The following is a 15,390-nucleotide window of genomic DNA, read 5'->3' as shown; positions in this document are numbered from 1 at the left end:
ATATAGTAATAGTCTGTACTCCTTTCTGCCATTTGATCTGAAATCTTTTATAAATCTTTTGTACCCAAAGCCACAATCAGGGCTAAGATCCCACTGTGCTCAGCTGTATACAGATGTAAGGCAAGTTCCACCTATGTCTTAAAGGTTTTACTACCTCTGAAACCCACGAATAACAGAAAGGAGGAAAAAACAAGCATACTGATCAGCATGAACATTTCCCACTTAAAAATAAAATCAATCTAAACATGCTGTATCTTCTATATCCCAAACAAAAAAAACTTCTGCTCCATAAGGAGAGAAATCCTTCCCCTGCTTTAAAGACGATCTAGTCTCGCCTCTGTTATCAGGACTAAACACCAAGAGATGTAAAAAAGAAAAATAAAAACCTTAGCAAGCGGGAGTCTTGTCTTACACTCTTGATCTCAAAACACGGATTTGTATTCCTCATGGCTGCCTAGTGGTGTTAAACTGACATCGCAATGTGCAAATGTAAAGTACTGCAATGAGAATACAGCAATTGCAGTACACGTCACTGGAAAGGTGAGGGAACCCTTCTTTCATTATTTTGCACTTTCTGAATAGGCTTGATTAAACAAGAGAGGCTGAAGTAAATTGTAAGTGCATTTGGTAAACAACCTTCCATCCCTGTCAAAGACTAAATTTAGGTTAAAGAGTGAAACACTGCTAAAGGAACCCATGAACTTACCAGATAGGTTCAGGTACCAGTACATGACGTGCACTCAAGAATTCGACAGTTTTCAAGGCAAAGTGTTTCTTTTTAAGGTACAGGTAACATACTGCAGAGCAGGAAACAATTCATGTTCGGACTGGAACTATATTACCCTATAGTGGTTTAGATTCAAGAGAATAGTGACTGATAAGAGAGCAAGATAGAGGAGTCTGCAGTAACTGTACAGAGATCCAGCAACTGACTGAAGGACTGGGAACACCACTACTCAGCACTGGTCTGCTTTATTTCACACTGAAAGTTGGAAAGCAAGAGATGAGAACTGGAGAAGTAAATCATTAACAGACACATAGGATCTGAAGTTCCTAAGACTCAGACAGCACGTTCACTCGCAGTGCGTACTTACGCATTGAAGAAAGAGCGAAAAAGCGCTGCAGCAGGTCCTGTCTCCCTGCCTGCCTCTCAAGCAGCCTTGACCAAGATACAACATGACACCACAGAGCAAGGCGCCAGTCACCTGAGATGATGCAGGGGCTTTTTATGTAAATATTTTAGCACTGCATGGTTAATCCTATGAACTGGTACAAACAGCTCCTATGCCAGAGGCTGAAACACAAGCCTGCCTAACTCTGTCCCTGATGTTCTCCAACAGACATTCTGTTTACACACTAAACTGCCCCTGTTGCTGGTCAACCCCCTCTCTTCACTGGAACTATTTGGGCCTGTGTATTTTCCAAAAACCTGCAGACTCTATATTTCTAGTATTGATGCAAGATGTTAAGATGCTGAAATGAGACTATTTTGGCCAAAAAGACTTCTTCATGTTCCAATAGCCTATTGCACCTCTTTCATCTGCAATTCATATCACTGCAGATTGGGGATCCAAACCCCTAAGGGAAGAGAACATTACAGTTTTAATACTTGAATATTTTTTTCTGAAAAGAATGCACTCAGGGCATTTCTGTCCATCATCTCCCACAATTTTTATACCGAATATAAGAAATTCAGAGAAACATACACATATTTCCAGAGACACAACCTACCCTTATTTTCACATTTATTTAATTGATGACTTCGATCACAGATTACAGAATAAGTCCTTTGACAAGGGAGATTCTCAACGCTACATGATTGATTTAGCTTCTGCTGAGGCACATTTAGTTAAAATGTTGCTACCAAAACATGCAAAACCTAGCCCTCCTCCTAGTAAAGTTTTAGGTTAAGACTAAGGAATAAAACCAGCAATATAAACCATCACACGAGACAGCAGCCATAATTCTGTTTTCATATAAAAGCAGCCCTGTACTTCAGAAAAGTGCTATTTTTAGACATTCATTCCTCAGCAATAAAGCTTGTAACAACTGCTATTGAACCTAAAATTGTATCTGCCAACTCGTCCTACAAAACAAAATCCTTTTCCTGTTGAAGACTAGGGTAAAAGCAAAAACATACATCACGCTAGCAAATCTGCATCTCACGCTACAGAAGGTAAGTTTGTTAAAAATACTTACTAGATTTACACTCTAACCTACACCTAAAGTCTTAATAGGGTTTAAATGCATGTTTTAAAGCCAAGTTAGAGTTCTCACCCTGCAGAAGACAGACTTTTCCTGAAAACAGTCTCTAATATTTGTAAATCACCAAGATTAATCATGTTAGATTTGAATTCAGGACCACTAACCCAGCCTACAAAGCTGATCAGTAAAACTGACCTCTATTCTATGCTTTAAGGAAAAAAAGGTACTTTTATGTCTGCTGATGTATTTAAATAGCAAGGATTAACTGTAAAAGTTATATCAAAGACAAGTTTTGGTAAAAATCAGAGCCAACTAGACAGTTTTTTTAAAAAATAATTCAGAAAAAGAATGGTTTACATGAAACATTCCCATGCAATATTCTGAGTTCTGGGCAAGTGAGGTTTGTTTAATTATTATTTTATAGAAAAATAGGCAAAAGCTGTTCTGAGACAAGAAGTCAAACCAAAGTGTCTAGTATTTTGCACTGCTTTAATGGTGCCAGACTACAAAAATAGTTTGCTAGGCATTCATAAAATTCGTGTTCAGCTGCTGTGTCCATAAACCTGGTTATTAGACAGGAAAAGCATTTCATGCAAGGCTTTTCTCCCTAGACTGGTTCTGGAAAGAAAAGCCCACATACGATCATCCCCCTGTACTTGGCACTGGTGAGGCCGCACCTTGAATACTGTGTTCAGTTTTGGGCCCCTCAGACACTGAGGTGCTGGAGTGTGTCCAGAGAAGGGCAACAAAGCTGGTGAAGGGTCTGGAGAGCAGGTCTTATGAGGAAAGGCTGAGGGAACTGGGGTTGTTCAGTCTGGAGAAGAGGAGGCTGAGGGGAGACCTTATCGCTCTCTACGACTACCTGAAAGGAGGTTGTAGTGAGGTGGGTGTTGGTCTCTTCTCCCAATTAACAAGTGATAGGATGAGAGGAAACTGCTTCAAGCTGCATCAGGGGAGGTTTAGATTGGATATCTGGAAAAATTTCTTTAACGAAAGAGTGGTCAGGCATTGGAACAGGCTGCCCAGAAAGACGGTGGAGTCACCATCCCTGGGGGTATTTAAAAGACGTGTAGACGTGGCACTTCAGGACATGATTTAGGAGGCATGGTGGTGTTGGGGTGACGGTTGGACTTGATGATCCTAGAGTTCTTTTCCAACCTTAATTATTCTATGAGTCCATCATTAAGCTCTGTGATCATCTCCTCTGTTTTTCTTTTACACACAAGCCAAAAATACATTAGAAAGCTGACACCTCTGAAAACGACTTTTTCAAGTACCTCTTAGAAACCCCCCAAATGACTTAAACCATGTAGCAAAATGTTGATCAGTGTTCTTCATGCATATTTGAAACTCATGCATTTAATGAATTTTAATCAGAGAAATGGAACTTAAAAAATAAAATTCAGATTGCAGCTAAAAGTATGTAAAACCGAACAATCTCAAACATGACCCTTCAAAAAATTTAAAATTCTAGGAATTGTCAGGATTTGTACACACTCAAGGTCTTCAGAATTACTGGGTCCAATCTCTCTTAAAATATATGCTTTTTTGTTTTTTTAATATGTCAGTTTCAATTTTTTATTATGATGTACAGACCAAGTATATCAGAATCCCAGATAAGCTTTCAGAAATGTTTCTAACAGCTGTAGTGCAACACACAAAACTTCACACTGTAACTAAAATTACAGTAACTAAAATAAATTAAGATAGACAATTACCCCACTAAATGGTATTTTGGGAAGAAATGCTTGGAGTAGTCAATCGCAGTATACTATCAGCTAAAAAAATGTTTTTCTTAGATGACACTTCAGATACCTAATCACACAGGATGAAAAGCAAATCTATCCTTACAATCAGAATTCTGCTGAAGCAGACTTGGTAAAACATATAGAGCCTCATTTCAAGATAGCTTCTTAAAATTATGCTATTGTGAAGGCATGTCACAAAAAGAAAACTAGCACATTTCAAGTTACTTTCAAGTTTATCAAGGTATTTTTTTTTTATTATTTTAGGAAACAAGGAGCCCAGCAACTGAATTGACAGGATTTTTTTAAAAATATATCCTATTACACAGTCGACAGATGATATAGTATGTTGCGCCTGAGATGTAGATGCATTGGCCCTGCAACAAATCAATGAAAAAACCCAAGGATTTTCTTAATGCACTGCAAACCAACTTGTCTCCAAATTAATCACTTAAGATAAAAGCAGTAATAAGACACTTGATCAAATCAATAGCTCCATGTAGTAGTTGAACCATCACAAATCAAGTTGGTCACTAATGAGGTGTTAAACTGGAGCTTCACCCTCAGTCGCAGAAAAAGTATCCTATTTTGCCTTTGGGAGGCAGTGCTTTGTATCAGAAAGCAGCTTTGGAAACTAAAAACATTTCCTGCTTCAGCCACTAGGGTGTTTCCATATAAGCCTGTGGAAAAAATGAATTCTTAGATAATGTCAACATTATGACGATGATTAAGTGTCATAGTACTCACTAGCCTTTCCTGTTTTTCAATTGTGCTTAGAAAGGAAAAGCTGGTGTTTTCACTTCAGAAATTTTATAATTGGCACAGATTATTAACTCTTGCACCTGAAATAACTCTCATAACATATAATTATCACTTGTCCTACCTTTTCTGCTCCTCATTCCACCAAGAAATACATTAGTCTTTCTTTTTGTCCAGAGTGACTAACTACTAAAGGGCCAATTAGTAAGACTGAGAGGAATACCTTTTTCTTTCAGGACTCAGAGACATCAAGGATCAAATCCAAGAACTGAATGTTTCTTGACATCCAGCCCTCTTGCCACAACAATCTAGCAAATAATGGGTGATACAACATGACATTCCAAATGCATTCACCAGAAAAGTATCAATTCAAACCAGAACAGATTCAAGGCGTTCAATTCTCTCCCTGCTAAAGCATCTTCACATTCATATGATTACCTGAAACCACATTTAAGTTACTTACTGAATTTCTATCAAGTTCCCCGTCAACTGGAACGGTCTCCATGCTGAAAGGGCGTGTTGTCTGTTCTATTAGAGTTCTTCCATCCTGCTACTCGAGATCCTGGAGGGTGAAAGAAAAATGCAACAATTTACTTCCAATGGCTGAAGCCTGTCAGACCCACAGAGCCTCTCCTCTATGTTTTAAGAGGGTAAATAGTATCCTGTTACAAACTTGTGTATATTATGGTTCCTTGCAAAACATGCACATTACCCATAGAAATGAACTTTTTAGGAACAAAGGGAGAGCACAGTTTCAAATAAAACAGCCAAAACAAAACCCATTCACAGAAGCAAGTGCTTACTTTTAACCATGCTTACATCAAATAAGGATGCTGGAAGAAAACAAGCAAAAGAAGAAAAAACAAAACAAAAACAACAAACCACAGGTTTTGCCCCATATTTCCCCATCAGCACACCACTCCTGCCCTGCAGGCACGTGAACATGACCTGTTTGTGTATGTAAAAGCTATTCTGGAGCAGTCAGAGTTTATACTCAGCATAACTCTTCAGAAACAGCCACGTTTTGCTTTGTGGAACAGAAACACAGAAATTACATCATTTGTGCAAGCCAGCACCCCCTGTGGCAGAGCGGGCACTCAGCTGGCAATCACCACATACAGCCAGAAAGCAATGCCTCGTTCTCTAGACATTTCCTATTTACTTTTTTTCCTAAAGAATGAAAACTACAATAAACCTTAGTATTCACACCACATTTGAAGTCACAGGTTAGACAAGAAAACGGTCTGGAATCAAGCAAAACTTGGTGGGAAAAAAACATGCCTTAACCATTCGTTCATTTCATAGATATGAGGATGGAAGCAGAACAGGATGGTATGCCTGCAGAGATGCCCATCTACAGCCCATTGCTCTGCTTCTCTCTCCAAGGCTCCCATCAGCAAAAGATACAAGTGTACAGCTGTAAACTGGCCTGTTCAGAACAGTAAAGCCAGCATCCTGCAGGTAAAAAACCCTTCAGTTCCACCCTCACACTGCCCTTCCCTCCAGCCAAAGCAAGTATTCAGAGAATTAGCCCAAGGACATTTTTTTTTCTTTTTGTCCTGGGTGGGGTGAGTGGGCAGGAAGCAGCTGAGTTACAAGCCAGATTGCTGAACCAACACTTGTGCAAACGCAGGGGTAGCATGGAAACAATGACTTTTTTAAACTATGGTGTTAGCATACATCAAGCTACGGCTTCAGCTCAAGCTTTAGCGGAAACAGATTAACTGAGGACACAGGGGTGAGGAGGGTGGAGGTGGGAGGAGGCATCACAGCTCCTCCAGGGAGCCTGAGGAGCGTCCTGGGTGTAGGAGGACAGGAAAAGGGCAAGGAGAGGACCAGGAGAGAACACAAGGTCTTGTGGTTCAAAGCCTGCCTCAGGAAATACACACTCATGAAAACAAATCTCACTATAAAGAACAATCATTTGTTCAACTTCTTTCCATGTTTTTATTATCATATTTTGTGTTCTGGTATTATGTAAAGCACATGAGAATTAAAAATCCCTTAGGAAGAACACACAGTATTAACACACTATAGCAAGTTACCACATATGCCGCTAAAACACAAAAGAAAGCGTTAATAAAACGTTTAACAAAAAGAGTGTGTGCTAAAGAAACTGCAAAGTTTATACTTCTGACTCAGTTCAAAAAACTAACGAGGATCTTACTGAAGTACCTGAGTAATTACTGAGGCAGCACGTAACTGGGAAGCATACGGCTAGATGCTTTCATGTAAATTAGAAACAGTAGACAACTGAAGGGTGATGATTACAAGTGATTAATTTGCATTAATAAAATGAAAGATGGCATTACCACAGAAAGAGGAATTCACCCCAGAAGCTCTGTTTCCCAGGACGGTAGGTACTGCAACATACCAATGCTGGGGATGCAGAATTGGATAACGTCTCCTGGAGATTGCTCCTTGTCATCTCTCCCCCCACACCCATGTTAGGTTCTATTATTAGCAGGTAATTCAGCAACACCAGGCTACGTATGTATTCAATTTATGGAAACACTAAACTCTCTTAAACAGTATGAAAAAATGAGTGGCGCTACAAACAGATGTATACCCTGATATTTAAAGCAGTTAGTCAGCTTTTTTAGTTACGCAAACTTGCAGCCATACTCAGTTATCCAAATAAACAGATCCTTCCTGACACAGGAACATTCACCCTAAAAGAGTTTTAAACACGCCTCTATTTTTAACAGACATTTTTTTAACTCATAATTGTTATTGTCAACACTTCTGGTGTACTCTGCTCCTCTGTTCATTCACATGACCACAGCCACTACACCCTGCCTTATCTCATTCCAGAGAGTATTACCGTTTTACAGGTACCCTAATGTTTAATTCTTAGCAGCCATGGTTGTCCATGGTCCCCAGGAAACTCATCATCCACCAGGGTCCCAAAGACTGAAGAGAAGTTATCTGGAAGGAGGGAGAAAATTCTGCCTGCTCATGTTTCAACAGACATGCAGAGTAAAGCAGGTGCACAAATGGTTAAGGACTACCTTCCCCCACATTGTTTGGCTTGTGAGCAGACAGCCAGCTTGGCTTATTTTTCTTGGCAAAATGAAGGCCGAAAGTGAACAATATTGCTTCTGAAATATGCCAAAATAAATACCAAGGAGGGAAAAGGACTCTCTCAGCAAAACGATATTGCCAAAAAGGCAATATGTACTTAGAGAACAGATTTATTCTGAAAATTACAGAATGCTTCCAACCATTCGAGCCCCAAGGCTTTGAAACAACTTCCCCATCAACGTAGGGAAGGGGAATTTATTTATTTGTAAATGCAGCCAGGTTATTATGAGGGGTGCTTCTACAAGTAAGTGGGCTCTTTTCCACTTCAGCTAACCCAACCATTAGATTTGAAGACACAACCCCAAATTTAAATAATCATCTTTTTAGCTTTTAGAAGACATTTATGACATGCCTTTTCTGCTCTCTCCACACTCACAAGTGTTTACAATTCAGTTGTCTGCCTGGTTGGTTTGTCTGGGACTTCAGTTAACAGATGTTCCTGTTTCACAATCACAATTCTGAAGAGCTTAATGTTCAGAAAGGCACACATGAACTGAAATTATTTGTAAAGAATTATATGATGGCATCCCAGCTAATCACCTGTGTTTCTTTTATAGACAAAGGATATGAACTGGCAGTTAGAAAGGTATTGCTCATTTTATAGCAGCTGTACCAATCGGCCAAATCATGCCACAAAATAAGGTATTTCTCACCAACTGTGAAGAGCGTCTAGGGTGATCACCTCAGGAGCACATTTAAAGCAGAAGGGAGATGCATCCTACTTATCATATGATCAACAACCTATCATGTTAACACCTGTATTTCATCTTAATTTATTTTAGCAAATTGCATCAGCCATTGGTAGTTTGCTTTTTGTAACAGTCTGATTTTCAGTTAGCTGCCCCTTAAGAACCTTATGGAAAATCTTGCTTGGGTCTGATAGAAGCAAAGGAAAGCAAGCTCAAGGAAAGCTACTACTCTGTGTGAACAGAATTTTATCTATCTATACATATGTATACTGAAATGTCTTACGTGACTTCCTACCTCTTCCTAACTTCCAACTTAAAAAAAAAATCTCAAAGGCCATAAGAGTTTGCTTCATGTCCTGCATTTGGGTCACAACAACCCCATGCAACGCTGCAGGCCTGGGGAAGAGTGGCTGGAGAGCTGCCTGGAAGAGAAGGGCCTGGGGGTGTTGGTTGGCAGCCAGCTGAACATGAGCCAGCAGTGTGCCCAGGTGGCCAGGAAGGCCAACAGCATCCTGGCTTCTATCAGGAATAGTGTGGCCAGCAGGAGCAGGGCAGTGATCATCCCCCTGTACTCAGCACTGGTGAGGCCGCACCTTGAATATTGTGTTCAGTTTTGGGCCCCTCACTACAAGAGGGACATTGAGGTGCTGGAGCGCGTCCAGAGAAGGGCAATGAAGCAAGTGAAGGGTCTGGAGAGCAGCTCTTATGAGGAGAGGTTGAGGGAACTGGGGTTGTTTGGCCTGGAGAAGAGGAGGCTGAGAGGAGACCTTATCGCTCTCTACAACTACCTGAAAGGAGGTTGTAGTGAGGTGGGTGTTGGTCTCTTCTCCCAGGTCACTAGTAGTAGGATGAGAGGAAATGGCCTCAAGCTGCATCAGGGGAGGTTTATACTGGATGTTGGATAAAAATTCTTTACTGAAGGAATGGTCAGGCATTGGAACAGGCTGTCCAGAGAGGTGGTGGAGTCACCATCCCTGGGGGTATTTAAGAAGACATGGAACTTCAGAGACATGGTTTAGCGGTGGACTTGGCACTGTTAGGTTTACAACTGGACTCAACAATCTTTCCAACCTAAATGATTCTATGATGCCATAATGTTACATGATATTCTCTGAGGTATAGTTGCACAGGTCACAGAGCAAAAGCAGCAGATGCTGTGGCTGTGTCAGAAGTCTTTGTGGCAGCCTATCTTTATTCACACCTTTATAGAAAAGTGGATTTGGTGGTGTTCTGTACATTCTGTATGTTAACCAGCTTTTTATTGTGGCAGTGTTTACCGCAGCAATAAGTTCATTTAACTTAATAAAGGGGTATCAGGAAAGATAAGCCCTTTTTTCTCCAGCATAAGGCAGGCTCCTCACCAAATAAGTAACTTGTACCAGGCATACTAGAGTTTAAACCTGAGTCCATGGCAGTAATACCCTATTGGAGGTATGCTTCCAACATTAAAACTGTAATTCAGTGCACAAAAGGACTCCTCTTCCCCTTCTCCCACAGAAGATTAGCTTCTGTTCAAACACTGCACTAAATTTGGAGAATTTCATCAAGAGCCTTTGCCTGATCTCATGGCTCAGGCGCTTGCTACGCTACCCCCTGTATCCTCACTGCCCTGCCACGAGTTCCTGAATTTCAGCCAAGGTGGAGCCACAAAGTGAAAGTGGTAGAGATGACCCCTGAATCTAATACGTTTTCTGTTTAATCGATGGACCAAGTTACTTGAGCACCTGCATACTTCATTATATAGGCAGGTTTTACCTTTCTCCCTAAGTACTATCACCTACGGTCACTAGATAGGGCATTTGCACCGTGATACTGTTTTGTGATATCTTATAATTGTCAGAGTACCTCTTACACTCCAGCACCCCACCTCATAGGCAAGGTATAGCCTCACCTGTGACCTGCTAACGGGCTGCACTGAGTACATGGGCAAACAGCTACTGCACGCTGATCTTTTCCAAAGGCGAAACATTCTCCATGGCTCTAACCTCCCAGCTCTAACTGACCTGCTAAGCTCTGCTGGATGCCTGCCTTCTTTCTTTAAGGCCTAAAGTAAGTTAATGCACTTATCCGATACCCATCTTGGGTAATTTAAGAGTATATTGTAAATTTCTTTAAGATGACACAGGCATAATTCATTGGCTTCAAAGATCAATGTGGCAACAAGCATGGGCAAGGCACTCTAGGTGAAAAGAAACCTAGTTGTTTACATTGGCATCAGGAAGGGTAAAAATCCACCTAGGTCCTTGCTGGAAAGCAGAGTCACAACAGTAACAGAGAAATACTATTCCACAGGGAATCACAGAATGGCTGAAGTAGGAGGAACCTCTGGAAGTTACCTTGTCCAACCCCCCTTTTGCATTAGAGCACCTAGGCAGCCTTTGAATATCTCCAAGGATGGAGACTCCGCAACCTCCCTGGGCAACCTGCGCAGTGTTCGGTCACCCTTACATTAAAAAAGTGTTTCCTGATGTTGAGAAGGAACCTCCTGTGTTTCAGTATGTGCCCACTGCCTCTTTTCCCATCACCGGGCACCACTGGGAAGAGCCTGGCTCTGTCACCTTTAAACCCTCCCACATTGATGAGACCCTGCCCCAAGCCTTCTCTTCTCCAGGCTGAACAGCCCCAGCTTTCCCTCATATAAGAGATGATCCAGCCCCCTGATCGTCTTCATGGCTATTCACTGGACTCTCTCCAGTATGCCCAAATCTTTCTTGTACTGGGGAGCCCAGAACTGGACCCAGCACTCAAGTTGTGGCCTCACCAGTGTTGAGTAGAGGGGAGGGATCATTACCCTCAACCTGCTGGCAATGCTTTGTCTAATTCATCCAAGGATACCATTCACCTTCATGGCAAGGGCATGTTGCTGGCTCATGTTCAACTTGCTGCCCATCAGGGTCACCAGGTGACCCCTAGGTACGCACCTCTCAGGTGTGGTTATCAGTGCATTCAGTTCAGTAAGGTCCATCAGGAAGTTTAAGGTAATACTTGAGAAAGGTATCCAAGTGCTAAAAAAAAAAAAAGAACAAAAAGTTTAAAAAAAAAAAAAGAGCTAATGGGGATAGGATCAGTTTTAAGAGATTAAAGGAAATCTATATCCTAAATCTAACTAGGGTGATCAAGCCAAGGCTCTCAAATAATCTAAGTGTCATTCAACAGTCCTATGACAGGGTGAAGGCACTTCATGCAGTGGGGGAGCAGCAATAGCACAAAAGGTAATAAAGGTACATGTCTCACTTTCAAGGCTGTCTGAATCCAGTGCACCAGAGGAAGTACAGCCCCTGGCTGTAGTATGAGGCCACAAGTCGTCTCTCAGGCCAGCTTCTTGCACATGACACAATGTCACTGCATGCCAAGGACCCCACATATGCTGAGACTAGTTCTGAGACAACAGGAGCCGAAGCTGAGTTATTGGTAAAAATGAAGTGGGGCCAACAGGGTCAAAAGATTCAGCAAAAGATCTGGTAAAAAAATAAATCACAATTTTTTCTGAACATTCAAACTAAGCATCTTACACACGTGAACAAGAACTTGGAGTAACTAGGAAGGTGATCTATTCTGTCATTATAGAAGAGACATTTGAGAGCTGAGTAAATCTCTAGGTTCAATTCCTTCTGCTGTAAAGTCAGGCCAAATAGGAGAGCTTGACAAAAACAGTAATAATACAGGGGAAGTTGTAGATAACTAACTGCATGGTTGCATTAACCCTGAACTGCAATGTTTGAATGCTCAAAGGTCTGCTACAGGTATAACCACAGCAGACTCAACAACCGCTTCATGCATATCCCCCAAGTACATTGTGATAACTTAATGTTATCAGTCACCAAATACACCCTTATGAAACATTTCCTTCCATCCTCAGTTTCATCACCTGCCTTCTCATTTCCTGAACGACCAGACCCCATGCAAAGAAAGATGTTTCCTCCTTTTCTGTGTTGCTGTTTTCGGTGGGGGAGGCAAAAAAAACCCCACACAAATGGAGCTGAAGTGCTTAAAAACAAGGACTTGAAAACATCTCTCATCTAGAAAAAACTTGGAAAGCAGAAGCACAGTTCAGATACCTCAGCTATCTTTTGAGTGTGATAGATGGCAGTGAATGCCAAGAAAAGGATAGAAAACTTCTGAACAGCCACTGCAACTTTAATATAAATTACTACCTTAAACAGGTGCCCCAAAGGTAAACCCGATAAAAATGAAGGAGTACAGAAGGGGTGGTTAAGAGCCACCTCCAGGTATTAAAACCCAGCATCCTCTCAAAACTCAAAGTCCCAGCTATTCTGGAGCCCTTTCACCATTAAAATGCACTTCAAAGCTCCCCAACCTGTCCCAGTCTTTGTAATGCATTATTTTGCAAGACTGCTCCCACAATCCAAAGGAGCTGTAGGTCTCAATACTAAAAATGGTTATTTCTTCACATAAGTGTATCTGGTTACCTAGACCATTAATCCACTTTGCCTCTACAGGCCAGTTTTATCTAGGGCTCAGTCTAACTTTTGAGGATAAGAACAAGAGAAGCATTAAACTCTGCATTTATTAAGCTTGAACCAGAGAACACCTATGAAGCTTCATAAAATATTAAAGATTTGTTCTGCTTTGTTGTGATGGTGTAGGAAAAGAAGGTTCAATCAAACCTTACCTACGCAAATCTAGCATTTTATTTTTACATTTCAAGATGCTGCAGTACCAACCAGAAAAATAACCAAGTGGATGCCAAACCAACCTTACAGCAGATACACTTGTACGAATACTAGCATTGTCTAAACAAGGTTAAATTGGGCAACAACAGCCTGAAAAAAAAAAAGCAAAACAGATGCAGACTAAATGGTTAGACACATTGCAAACCATGTTTTTATTTCACAACTCCACCCCAGACACAAAGGCACATTTGCTATTTGCGTCTTGTGTTTTTCCTGTCCAAAGATGACAAACTAAAGAAGCTTTAAGAAAGCAACATGACGAATGTAGCAATTTTAAGTCAGGGAATCCTGCCTTTCTTCTAGCAGCGTTAGAAATTTTCTTTTACAACTGTAAAGGTACTACTAATAGCTTCCCACTCCCTGCCCCCATCTATCTAGTCAACCCATGTTCATCTAGAGGTTTGCTTTAGAAGCCTAGATACTCCTATTAATATCTCAGAGTAAAAAAAAAAAGTTGTTCTGCACTGTGATGAGAGGCCAGCTCGTACTCCCTGTGGTTTCTCACCTCCGCAGCCGCAGAACTTGCAGTGTGACACGCTCCTCTAGACACAGCTGCAAGTGGTCAAGAAGACTACTAGTCCTCCACACCTGGTTCTCACCTCTGCCTTCCCCAATGCAGCTGACACCTTTCTGACCGGCCCACAGGCTGATCTGCGCCGGTGCTCCTGAACCCTCTTCTGTCAGAGGGACACCCACTGTTGCAAATTATTTTAAACAGACACTCTCAAAACAGATCACTTAGACTGAGCTAGGCCATGGGACTTTGCGCCTACCTTTCTGCTTGCAGGTCTGGCACAGCAGTGGTAAAGGACAGCTGAGGGCCACCTCTTAACACACCTCTGTTCCAACCATAACAGCCTGTGCAAGCATGGACTGTGTCTACAGCTACAGACTGGCCCAACACCAGCTGGAAACTACTGCAGGAAATGAAGGGAGTTAGGCCAATGCAAAAGGAAAAGCAATGTTGTTGTTGTTGTTGTTAAAAGTTTTTCTGAAATTAAAAAGTCAGTAGCTACATTTCCACAGACAAGATGAATGGGTGGCAGAACTAGTCCTTCCATTTCTGATGCCGAAGTGGAATCAGTTGCTGTCCTGAGACACAAGACAGATATGGATTTCCTCTACATGGAACTTTCCAAAACAAAATCCAACTTTGCCTTTCCCAAAACAAACATTTTTCTCTTTTCCCCTCAACAGACATTACTGTCAAATACATAGTCAAAGCATTAAAAAAAGACACTATTTCAAGGCTATGAAAAATACTTTAAGCATATAAGAACTAATTCATTGTGCTGAAAAAGCCTCAATAAGGGGATGCTAAAAGTCTACTTTAATACTTCAAATGATGCAGAATACTACCTTCAGAGATGAAACCCTCTAAACGTCTCAGTTATAATGCAATCACAGATATAGAAACATTTTAAGTCTCACACGCAGGTCAAGAATACAATCGACTTTGTAAGGAATAAAGTTTCAGAGAGTCATTCTGAGATTTTATCTATAAATGACAGCAAGCAATCATACTATTGAAGATCAATTAATTACCAACTGCCAGGTGAACTATACGTGACTAGATGAGTGCTCTTTACCTACTGCAAATAAAGTAAGAAGTTAGCTTGAACTACTGTAAAGTTTCTGTATCTCAGAAGCTGCAGTGACTTTGTTTGGACAGATAGGAACCATTATGCAGACAGTTCATTGCCACATCAACAGATATTGCAGCTAATTTCCTACATTGCTTAAGTCAGCTCAGAGAGAAACAAACACAAGCAAGATTCCAGCTTGTCACAATTTCAGAATATGTACCGGGCCAGACAGTTACTGTAAAACATTTTGCTTACTAAGAGTTTACAAACAACTTGCAGTTTTAATATGAACACCAAACAACTATCTCAGGCATTAGAGCACATATCACTTATGTTACAATACCGTTTATGTTTAAAAAGTCTCTGTTGCTGGGGATGGACAAGAACATTTTTCCAAGACTGTCCAAAAGACTACGCAGTCCTCTCCTTAAGGAGAGCCATCTTCTTTTCTCACAGATTACCTCTCTGGGTCCTTCTAATAAGAACCAAGAACCCACTTCACAGGGGGTCAGCTAAGAGAGTAACTGCAATCCTAATTTCCACTCTAAACTGAAATACGTGAAACAGAAAAATCAATGCAAATTCTAACATTAAAAGCATGAAAGAAGACTTAACACAGACAACTCTC

General features: G+C 41.0%; 1 protein-coding gene across 5 annotated transcripts in view; it reads right to left on the bottom strand.

Annotated features, from left to right (window-relative positions):
* OSBPL8 (oxysterol binding protein like 8) overlaps positions 1-15,390 on the bottom strand; it is a 94,693-nt gene that overhangs the window by 59,135 nt on the left and 20,168 nt on the right. For 2 of the 5 annotated variants that reach the window (XM_075080765.1, XM_075080760.1), the window contains exons 2-3: positions 11,404-11,487; positions 5,173-5,271 (exon numbers count right to left, since the gene is read on the bottom strand). Coding sequence is in view for 3 of the 5 variants with exons in the window: in XM_075080760.1 (XP_074936861.1) it covers positions 5,173-5,214 (42 nt within the window). In the remaining 2 variants the exon portion in view is untranslated. Of the gene's footprint in view, positions 1-5,172; positions 5,272-11,403; positions 11,488-15,390 lie in introns of those variants that run through there. The other 3 variants (XM_075080764.1, XM_075080759.1, XM_075080763.1) reach the window with 2 other exon arrangements.

The sequence above is a fragment of the Phalacrocorax aristotelis genome, chromosome 1 (assembly GCF_949628215.1).
Source record: "Phalacrocorax aristotelis chromosome 1, bGulAri2.1, whole genome shotgun sequence".
Classification (NCBI taxonomy): domain Eukaryota; kingdom Metazoa; phylum Chordata; class Aves; order Suliformes; family Phalacrocoracidae; genus Phalacrocorax; species Phalacrocorax aristotelis.
The sequence above is the reverse complement of the archived record's forward strand: the minus strand, read 5'-3'. Positions and strand labels throughout refer to the sequence as shown.